This window comes from Pinus tabuliformis, chromosome 2_1 (genome assembly GCF_031772625.1).
Source record: "Pinus tabuliformis cultivar Carrire ecotype Pingquan chromosome 2_1, CPIR1, whole genome shotgun sequence".
NCBI classification, from domain to species: Eukaryota; Viridiplantae; Streptophyta; class Pinopsida; order Pinales; family Pinaceae; genus Pinus; species Pinus tabuliformis.
In genome coordinates this window covers 553,831,490-553,843,873 of record NC_142299.1, presented here as the reverse complement: position 1 = coordinate 553,843,873, position 12,384 = coordinate 553,831,490, and the positions used below count along the sequence as shown (strand labels likewise).

General features: G+C 23.6%; 1 protein-coding gene across 1 annotated transcript; it reads right to left on the bottom strand.

Moving 5' to 3' along the window:
* Nucleotides 1-9,533: 9,533 nt before the first annotated feature.
* On the bottom strand, nt 9,534-12,106 carry LOC149201570 (uncharacterized). Its single transcript, XM_089399774.1, has 4 exons — nt 11,974-12,106; nt 11,626-11,860; nt 11,411-11,520; nt 9,534-9,636 (listed from the first exon to the last, which is right to left on the bottom strand). Exons 2-3 carry the CDS (start codon nt 11,844-11,846, stop codon nt 11,430-11,432), a joined length of 312 nt encoding a protein of 103 aa, XP_089255900.1. The 5' UTR covers nt 11,847-11,860; nt 11,974-12,106; the 3' UTR covers nt 9,534-9,636; nt 11,411-11,429.
* Nucleotides 12,107-12,384: the final 278 nt, after the last annotated feature.

The window sequence follows — 12,384 nt, the reverse complement described above, 5'->3', positions numbered from 1 at the left end:
TTCCCAACATACACATAAATAGCAAAATCAATTTTATTCTTATATCTCATTTAACATTTTTTTCAATGTTTTAAACATCTTTCCCACATACACACAAATACTAAAGTCACTCTTATATTTCACATAAAATACTTAACATTTTTTCAACATTTTAAACAACTTCCACACATACACACAAATAGGAAATTCAATCTTATTGACATAAATTATATAACATTTATAACCTAAATTTATTTATAATTTTTAATTTCTATAATTTTTCTTTTTTTGGATTTTGAATTTCCTTTGATTTGTTTTTATTTGTTTACTTATATATTTTTATTTTAAGTATGTCATTAGGATATTTATATTATATTTTTCCTTTTTCATATATATATATATAATTTAATATTTACATTTACATTGATATTTTTATAAATCTAAATTAAATATTAATACATTATTTAAATCTAAATTAAATATTAATATATTATTTAGAGTGTTTGTGTTTGTAAATATTTAAATATTTTATTATTTATCTGTATAAATTTACTATATCTAAATATTTGTGTATTGGTTTTATTATTTATATATAATAAATATATTCTTGAAGGCTTATATATTTATTTATTTGGGTTATAATGTATGCTTTGGATTTTTTATTTTGTATGTATATATGAATATATTATTTTCAGAATATATGAAATAATAGTGTTTGCATTACTTGTATGTACTTCTTTGGAATGTTTATTCTTCTATGCTTATGAATGTCTCATTTTGCATGCTTTTGAGTATTCTTTATTTGTATGTCTATGTGTTTATTGTTTGAGTATGCCTTGAGTGTTAGAGTGGCGGTTTCATTGTTTGCATGTGTTAGAGTGGTAGTTTCATTGTTTACAAGTATATATAGTTATTTATCTTAAAAAGTTGTTTGTATTATCTTCAGTGCTTTTCAGTATTCCTTCATTATTTGCTTTGTGTGTGTATTCTCTGAGTATTCTTGTGTATGGATATTGTTTATTATTTACTTGTATGTGTATGAATGTATTCTTTGTTGTATTTGTATGAGTATTATTCACTTGTATTCTAGATATGTGTATGAATGTATTCCTTCATTATTTTCTTTGTGTGTCTATTCTTTGAGTATTCTTGTGTATGGATATTGTTTACTTGTATGTGTACGAATGTATTCTTTGTTGTATATGTATGAGTATTATTCACTTGTATTCTAGATATGTGTATGAATGTATTCCTTCATTATTTGCTTTGTGTGTGTATTCTTTGTGTATTCTTGTGTATGGATATTGTTTACTTGTATGTGTCTTAATGTATTCTTTGTTGTATTTGTATGAGTATTATTCACTTGTATTCTAGATATGTGTATAAATGTATTCCTTCATTATTTCCTTTGTGTATGTATTCTTTGAGTATTCTTGTGTATGGATATTGTTTACTTGTATGTGTATGAATGTATTCTTTGTTGTATTTGTATGAGTATTATTCACTTGTATTCTGGATATGTGTATGAATGTATTCTTTGCTGTATTTCTATGTATGTGTATGAATATGTTCTTTATGTCTATATAAATATATTCTTTGCTATATTCGTGTGTCTCTTGTTTACTTGTATTCTTGGTATGTGTATGAATGTATTCTTTGCTAAATTTGTATGTGTCTTGTTTACTTGTATTTGTATGAATGTCTTCTTCAACTCTTTCGTATGCGTCTTATTTACTTGTATTCCTTGTATGTGTATGAATGTATTCTTCATGTGTGTAATGTGTCTTGTTTACTTGTATTTGTATGAATGTCTTCTTCAACTATGTATGAATCTATTCTTTGCTACATGTGTATGTGTCTTGTTTACTTTTATTCCTTGTATGTGTATTATGAATCTATTCTTTGCTACACTTGTATGTGTCTTGCATAATTTTGTTCTTTGTATGTATGTATCTTATTTACTTGCATTCTTTGTATGTATGTGTCTTGTTTACTTGTATTCCTTGTATGTGTATGAATGTATTCTTCATGTGTGTATGAATCTATTTTTTGCTACACTTGTATGTGTCTTGCATAATTGTATTCTTTGTATGTACGTGTCTTGTTTACTTGTATTCCTTCTATGTGTATGAATGTATTCTTCATGTGTGTATGAATCTATTCTTTGCTACACTTGTATGTGTCTTACATAATTGTATTCTTTGTATGTATGTGTCTTGTTTACTTGCATTCTTTGTATGTATGTGTCTTGTTTACTTGAATTCTTTGTATGTGTATGGATGTATTCTTCATGTGTGTATAAATCTATTCTTTGCTACACTTGTATGTATGATTGTATTCTTTCTATGTGTATGAGTCTATTCTTTTTGTATACATGAACCTTTCTTTGTTATATTTGTATATATATTATTTACTTGTAGATATATGAATGTAATTTGTGTGAATATATATAGTTTTAATTTATATGATTATAAATACACTATCATTATTTCTATATATAAATATATTATTTAGAATATTAACTTGTAAATACATTATTTTAAATATTTGTGAAAATATTATTATTCTTATTATGGTTTTTTATTTTTATTTTTTATTCAATTTTTTATTATTTTGTTTTTTATTTTTGAATTTTTTCCTATTTTTATCATTTTTAAAATGAAAAATAATATACATATTACATAATATTAGCCTTCCAAGCACAACCCAATTAATGGTTATCATGTTATAAAACATTATGCAAACCATGAGACTCAATGTTCAAATCCCCTAGAAAGGAACAAATAATAACATGACATTCATAATAACATCAATTTGTAATAACAAATCAATTAATTATTTAATATAAAATCAATACAATAAATAAATTAAATTAATTTTATTTAAAAATTTGTTAAGTTTAATAATTAAAAAAAAAAATCATAACACTAAAATATTAAAATATGCAATAAATGTAATTGTCAAGCATCACATATATAAAATAATATTAATTCTAAAATTCAGAATAAGCATAATAAATGTGATGTGTGTGAATATGTGGGTCAATATGTGTAATGTTTGTGGGTATGTATATGTTTGTGTGCACCCTTTTTTTTTGTATGAATGTATGCATGTGAGTAATTGTGCCTCATTGACAATGGATTGTGTGGGTGCGCGTCAGTGGTTAGTCCCATGTCAATGATGGACCGTTTTTGGGGTCATATAAGCTCTCACCTTCACGTGGTTGACCCTGTTAGTAGAGATTTTATATCTCCAAACCAAGAGGAGCTTTCTATATAATGTTTTTTAATTAATTTAAAGCATAACAGTAACTTTAAAACATTAAAATAGTTTTTTTTAAATAATATTTAAATAGTTTTTATTATTTTATAAACATTTAAATCTACAACCTTATTTTATATATATATATATATATATATATATATATATATATATATAACAAAATTGTGTAAACTATATTAATTAGTAAAATAAACTAATATAATTTGAACAAATATGTAATTTTTTATTATTATCATGTCTTATTATAAAATTTATTATTATTATTATTATTATTATTAAAAAAATTACAAATATCAACAATATGTTATTATATTTCACAATTAATTATTAAGTCATAATAATAAAATAAAATAAATTATAATATTTGTTGTTATAATAAATATTTTTTTTGAAAGGTGCTCTCTAATTTAATTTAGTAAGATAGAGATGTTATAATAATAATAATATAAAAAAACTGTGTAATGTAAACATTTTAACTGAGTCAAGATAAAATAATAAAATAAAAATAAAAATAAACCTATTAAAATAAAATAATAATAAATATGAGCCATTGTATTTAAAACTAGTGGTATTCATGTGGAACATAGCCTATTTAAATAGTGAAGTTAAACTAATAATAAAAAAGACCCATCGTATTGAAAACTAGTAGTATTCATGTAGAACATAGTGAAGTTAAATTACATGACATTGAGAGAGATCAAATATATTTTCATTGTAAAAAAAGTTTCATCTCAAAGATATTTCGTCAAGATCAAACATCTAGGCTTGGTAAATTTGGTATTAAGATGAAATCTAAATTGAATATATTAATTGATTTATCTTCTCCAAACCAAAAAAAAATTTCTATATAATATTTTTTAATTTATTTAAAACATAACATAACTTCAAAACATTAAAATAATTTTTTAATAATATTTAAATAATAATTTTATTATTTTAAAAACCTATAGATATAGCAACTTAATAAAATTATAACACAATAAAATAAATATAATATTCATTTAATTTATTGTAAATGTGAAAAAGTAATTTTATTTCTCAATTGCTATATATTTTAAGTTTTAATATTTAATGAATAAATATTATTACTTATTTTATTATAATTTTACTAAAATACAATTTTCAAATATTTTAATGTTAAAATTATGTTTTATAATATTTGTAATAATATATATAGATATATTTTTTCATTGAATATATAGAATATTATAATTTTATTAAAATACAATTTTATAAAATGCATTAAATTATTCTATTTTCAACGGTTAACATTAAAAAGTTAATTAATTTTATGATATGTTATTATAATTATGTTTTAATAATCAAAAGTATATATATATATATATATATATATATATATATATATATATATATATATATATTTTATTAAATATATATTTTATAATTTAAAGTATATTAATTTATTTTATAGTTGTAAAATATATGATAAAATGAAAAATAGGAAATTAATGTAACCAATATTTTATTTTATAATTGTAATTATATTATATATATATATATATATATATATATATATATATATATATATATATATATTTTGAATATGATTAATCCATCATGAATGATATAAGTTTATATTTTTTATTAAATATATATTTTATAATTTGTTGAAATTATATTAATTTGTTTTATAATTGTAAAATATATGATAAAATGAAAAAGCAGAAAATTAATATAACCAATTTTTTATTTTAAGGCCAAATTTACTAAGCACCAAAAGGAATCAAATTTATTTAGGTGGAAACTTCTTTTAGAGTTAAAAGAGATTTCATCTCTCTCAATGCTTTGTAGTTCAAAGTTAGTTCTAATTTAATTTCACACTTTAAACAAGCTATGTTCCACATGAACACCATGAGTTTTCAATACCATGAGTCATTTTTTATTTTTATTTTTTTTATTTTTACTTTTATTTTTTATTTTATTTTTACTTGGTTAAAATGTTTACATTAAATTAATCTTTTCATTTAATTTTATTTTATTTAAAAACATTTTTTTCCAACATCTTTACCATATAGATTAGAGAGCACTTCTCAAGACAAATATATATTTTCAGATTTAAGATTTCTGGGATTATTAACTTGTTCTAATAGTTTTTTCGGATTCATCCCATTCATATTTTGAAGATTAACTTTTCTAATCTTCAACTGAAATTCATCATCAAAATAAAATATATATTTATTTTATTTTCGAGTTAAAATAATATTTAATAACTTAATTTTAAATATTTTTTTATTACATTTTATATATTTTGTATAAGGTTATATATTTATTCACTCTTTTGAGGTTTTTAAAATAATAGAAATATTATTTAAATAATTTAAAAAAAAAACTATTTGAATGTTTTGAAATCAATGTTATATTTTAAATAAATTAAAAATTACTATATAGAAAATGTTTGGATATTCTCTACTAAAATTTCTATTAGGTAGGAAACTAAGATAACCAATTTAGATTTTATTTCAACATTAAATTTACCAAAAATGAAGAAAAAGCTCTTTTTTAGTTTGGAGATGTAAAATCCCTACTAAAATCTCTATTAGGTTCGGAAACTAATATAACCAATTTAGAGTTTATATTAACATTAAATTTACCAAAAACGAAAGCTGTTTTTAGTTTGGAGATGTAAAATCTCTATTAGGTGGGAAACTAATATAACCAATTTAGATTTTATCTTAGCATTAAATTTACCAAAAACGAAGATGGATCAAATTTCTTGAGATGAAAACCTCTTTTAGAGGAGATTTGATCTCATTTTTTTATCTCTCTTGATGCTTTGTAGTTTGGAAGTTAAAATGGGATCTATTATAGTTTTATTTCACCCTTTAAATAGGCTATGTTTCACATGAATACCATGAGTATTTTTTCTTTTTATTTTTCTATTTTTGTTTTCATTTTTTATTTTATTTTAACTTATCTTTTCATTTAATTTAATTTTATTAAAAAAAAATTATTTGAAAGTTACACCATCATATATTTATTCTATTTTTAGTTTAAAATAATATTTAATAACTTAATTTATAATATTTAATTTTAAAAAAAAATCATTGCATTTGATATATTTTAAATTTTACTAAAATAAATATCAAAATGATTTATTTATTTAATAATTTAATATGAATAATAGTTTAATTTTACATATTTTTTAATTAAATTTTATATATTTTAAATTTTAATAAAATAAATAAGAAAATAATTTATTTTGTTTTATTATTATTATTTATTTAAATCTCAATTATAAATATAATAATATATTTGTTTAAATTAGATTGTTTATTTTAATAATTAATATAATTAATTCTATATATGTGTTTAAATTATAGAAGTTTATTTTATTAATTAATATAATTTACACAATTTTGTAATTTAATCTATTGTAAAGTTGTAGATTTAAATGTTTATAAAATAATTAGAAAAAATATTTAAATATTATTTAAAAATTATTTTAATGTTTTAAAGTTAATGTTATGTTTTAAATTAATTAAAAAGAATTATATAGAAAGCTCCTCTTGGTTTGGAGATGTAAAATCTCTACTAACAGGGTCAACCACGTGAAGGTGAGAGCTTATATGACCCCAAAAACAGTCCATCATTGACATGGGACTAACCACTGACCTGCACCCACACAGTCCATTGTCAATGAGGCACAATTACATGCATACATTCATACAACAAACAAAGGGTGCACACAAACAACATACTCATAGCCACAAACATTACACATATTGACTCACATGTTCACACACATCACATTTATTATACTTATTCTGAATTTTAGAATTAACATTATTTTATATATGTGATGAAGATTTAGTATAGAGATTATGATGTTGACAATTACATTTATTGCATGAGTTAATATTTTAGTGTTATGATTTTTTTTTTAATTTTTTTTAATTATTAAACTTAACAAATTTTTAAATAAAATTAATTTAATTTATTTATTGTATTGATTTTAATATTAAATAATTAATTGATATGTGTTATTACAAATTGAAGTTATTATGAACGTCATGTTATTGTTTGTTCTTTTCTAGGGGATTTGAATATTGAGTCTCATGGTTTGCATAATATTTTATAACACTATAACCATTAATTAGGTTGTGCTTGGAAGGCTAATATTATGTAATATATACATTATTTTTCATTTTAAAAATGATAGAAATGGAAAAAATTCAAAAGTGAAAAACAAAATAATAAAAAATTGATTAAAAAATAAAAATAAAAAGAAAAACAATAATAATAATAATATTTTCACAAATATTTAAAATAATGTATTTACAAGTCAATATTCTAAATAATATATTTATATAAAAATAATGATAGTGTATTTATAATAATATAAATAAATATTTAAAAATATATATATATTTACACAAATTACATTCATATATCTACACGTAAACAATATATATACAAATATAACAAAGAAAGAATACAATCATACATACAAGTGTAGCAAAGAATAGATTTATACACACATGAAGAATACATTCATACACATACAAGAATGCAAGTAAATAAGACACATACATATAAAGAAAACAATTATGTAAGACACATACAAGTGTAGCAAAGAATAGATTCATACACACATGAAGAATACATTCATACACATACAAGGAATACAAGGAATACATTCATACACATATATAGAATACAAGTGAATAATACTAATACAAATACAACAAAGAATACATTAAGACACATACAAGTAAACAATATCCATACACAAGAATACTCAAAGAATACACACACAAAGAAAATAATGAAGGAATACATTCATACACATATCTAGAATACAAGTGAATAATACTCATACATATACAACAAAGAATACATTCGTACACATACAAGTAAACAATATCCATACACAAGAATATTCAAAGAATACACACACAAAGAAAATAATGAAGGAATACATTCATACACATATCCAGAATACAAGTGAATAATACTCATACAAATACAACAAAGAATACATTCATACACATACAAGTAAACAATATCCATACACAAGAATACTCAAAGAATACACACACAAAGCAAATAATGAAGGAATATCTGAAAAGCACTCAAGATAATACAAGAAAATTTTTAAGATAAATAACTATATATACTTGTAAACAATGAAACTACCACTCTAACACATGCAAACAATGAAACCACCACTCTAACACTCAAGGCATACTCAAACAATAAACACATAGACATACAAATAAAGAATACTCAAAAGCATGCAAAATGAGACATTCATAAGCATAGAAGAATAAACATTCCAAAGAAGTACATACAAGTAATGCAAACACTATCATTTCATATATTCTTAAAATAATATATTCATATATACCTACAAAATAAAAAATCCAAAACATACATTATAACCCAAATAAATAAATATATAAGCCTTAAAGAATATATTTATTATATATAAATAATAAAACCAATACACAAATATTTAGATATAGTAAATTTATACAGATAAATAATAAAATATTTAAATATTTACAAACACAAACTCTCTAAATAATATATTAATATTTAATTTAGATTTAAATAATGTATTAATATTTAATTTAGATTTATAAAAATATCAATGTAAATGTAAATATTAAATTATATATATATATATATGAAAAAGGAAAAAATATAATATAAATATCCTAATGACATACTTAAAATAAAAATATATAAGTAAACAAATAAAAACAAATCAAAGGAAATTCAAAATCCAAAAAAAGAAAAATTATAGAAATTAAAAAATATAAATAAATTTAGGTTATAAATGTTATATAATTTATGTCAATAAGATTGAATTTTCCATTTGTGTGCATGTGTGGAAGTTGTTTAAAATGTTGAAAAAATGTTAAGTACTTTATGTGAAATAAGAGTGACTTTAGTATTTGTGTGTATGTGGGAAAGATGTTTAAAACATTGAAAAAAATGTTAAATGAGATATAAGAATAAAAGTGATTTTGCTATTTATGTGTATGTTGGGAAGATGTTTAAAACATGTTTATAAATTATTATTATAATAAAAGGATGTGTTTGTGTTTGTGCATATTGGAGTTACTATAAAATAAAGATCATGAAAATCATACCATGAGCACAAGGAACACAACTCAAAGGAGGGTTACCACTTAACCTTCCTAAGAGCCTTTTGGAGGGGTTGAATTCCCCTCCAACACAAAAAAAGGTCTACTCATTTTATTAATGATAGTTTGTGTTCATGTATATTCTTTGATGGGCCCATCTAAACAAAATATATATATTTTTTTCTAATTACAACATTACAAAACATAAAAATAGATAATGTCTTCCACCCACCCTCGAGCAAGTTTGGTATTGATAAATTTTCTGCAACATACAGCATTGAAATGATATTGTTAGTATACAAATCTTTCCTAACAACTTGTAACATAATTAAATGTACAATTCATAAAAAAAAAAATCCATTGTTTATATATATATATATATATATATATATAACACCATAAACCTATAATGCATATGAAAAATATTAAGAAAAAATATGAATATAATATTAATAATATAAAGTGATACAAATATGACATAATTTATAAATTTAACATAATAACAATTAAATCTAACTATTACATATTAAAAGTAAATTAAAAAAGCACATTTGGTAACTTTTAACTTCAATAGAACAATAACATACTTTTATTAATAAAATCAGTAAAATTTCATTTAGTAAATAAAATTTTCAACAATTAAATTTTATATATATTTTTCAAATTAAAATATAAAATAAAATAATGAATAATGTGGTAGATGTTTATTTTAGAAATTCTAAATGGACAATGCAGGTTCTTGGTAAATATATTTCTCTCCGTCAGAAATTTAATAAAAAATCATGGAAAAAAAAAACATCTTGAAGCAAAAATATATTTCTGTGAGTAAACATTGGAAATTTAAATAAAAAAACTTTTAAGGTATAAAAAATAAAATGATTATGTGAGAGTTGCAACGTGACCCATTTTTTAGGAGATGGTTGTCAAAGTTATATGATTGTTTTATTCCATCATCATGACACTCTGTGAGTGCGCATGCGCAATCCAAAAGGGTTCGTCTCATAACCATAACCAGCAGAGAGATGACAGACGAGACTCCTATTCGCCTATGGAGTTGTTATAAGTGTAAGAAGCCTGGATAAATAAATTTTTAATTCTAGAATATAGACAGGCCTATCGGGTTAAATAAAGTACAACTGACAGACGAGACCCCTATTTGCCTATGGAGTTGTTATACATGTAAGCAGCTTGGATAAATAAATTAAAATTCTAGAACATAGACAGACCTATCGGGTTAAATAAAGTACAACTGACAGACAAAACCCCTATTCGCCTATGGAGTTGTTATAAATGTAAACAGCCTGGTTAGAAGCAGATGCAGTGGCAGTGACTGACTCTAGAAACTTACAACACGTTTACCTATGCAATGAAAATTCGTGCAACGGGAAGAAGTTTTAGAGGCCGCGCCACTCCCTGTTGGAAACCCGAGAACGGTTTACCATTCCAAATAACCCTATAGAATTTATATAAGAGTTGAGATGTTGGGCTGTGATTTTTTACCGATCGCAACGTAACTTGTATTATGTACTCGGGCTAAGTAGAGAGGAAATTACCACACAATTTCTGGCAATTATTCCAAAATGTTAACATAGATTTTGATAAGGCAACCTAGGGTTGAGATGCATCATAAATAATAACAATAATAAGACCAGAGTACTAACGCCTGCATCAAAAGGAATTTCACCAGACTACAATTCATTGACTACTAACCAGTTATATGATCCGCTTTCAACACATCCATGAGGACTTGGAAATTACACATCGATGAAGAGGTGATGATTATCGATGAAGAACAGGAGTTGTACTAGGAGGTGTAACAGAAAGTTCAGGGTATTAAATTCAAACGGTTCTGGCTTGAAGAAAGAACAAAATAATTTGACCGCCACAAATCCTAACTGAAATTCCATATAGAAGGGATGACAGAGATGCACTCCCTGGGTAGGTAGATTTTCTAAATGGAAATGGAAAAATATTCACAAATAGAAATCTCAAGGAAAGATGACCACAAATGGGGTGAGATATTTTAGCATACTAACCTGGCTTCTTAGGAAATTTTCATTTTCGATTGAAACTCTGCAAACTGATGGGCGCTGGCAAATCCTCATTCTCTGCTCCCAAAGCACCGGGAACGCTACTCCAGCAACTCCTGTATATAAAATTCCAACCCGTGAGAAAAATAAACATAAAGAAGGGCCTGGCCGAGTGAATTTAAAAATAGTTCAAGAAAACATTGCCATGAGTACTAACTCACTCTGGATGCATTCCATTATTTGCCACCAGTGCATATTCTCCTCTGCATGAACTTTCTCTCTCAATTAACAGACACAAAAAACCACAAACATTTACACAAGACTCAACCACAACACTACACAGGACATTGATGCGTACAACACAGAACAGAACATAACATTTATGGAGCGCTCCATAAGACAGACAGACAGACACAGTGCTTGAGAGAGAAAGAACACCCATGATTGATGATTAACCTGTAGATTGAACAGAGAAGATGATTTGTGAGGTTACATAAAAATAGCCTTTCCCTCCCTGGTTAACCAAACAGAGAAAACGACAAACAAATTAAAAGGAACAGAAAAATTACCTTTAATCCATTCGAGCTCGAGCTCACCCTGCTGTTGTTTGCGCACTGTATTGCAAAAATTACCATCACCTCCTCTTCCTATTTCAATTTCTTCCTCTCATTCTCCATTCATCACAATCACCACCGATCCCTCGCATTCTTCATTCATTCATTAAGCCGCGCTCATTCCTGAGTTTTATGCTTGGGTTTTTGGACTGTTGCCTTCAAATTTAAGTTTAACCAATCTTTTAATTACTAGTCATTAAACCAATCTTTTAAGTCGGTATTATTATTTTATGATTTATGATTGATATTTCATTAAACCAATCTTTTAAGTCGGTATTATTATTTTATAATTTATGATTGATATTGTTTTAGCTTTTTTTTACCTGCTGCGTTGTTTTTCAGTCCCGTTTCTATTTTTGGGTATGG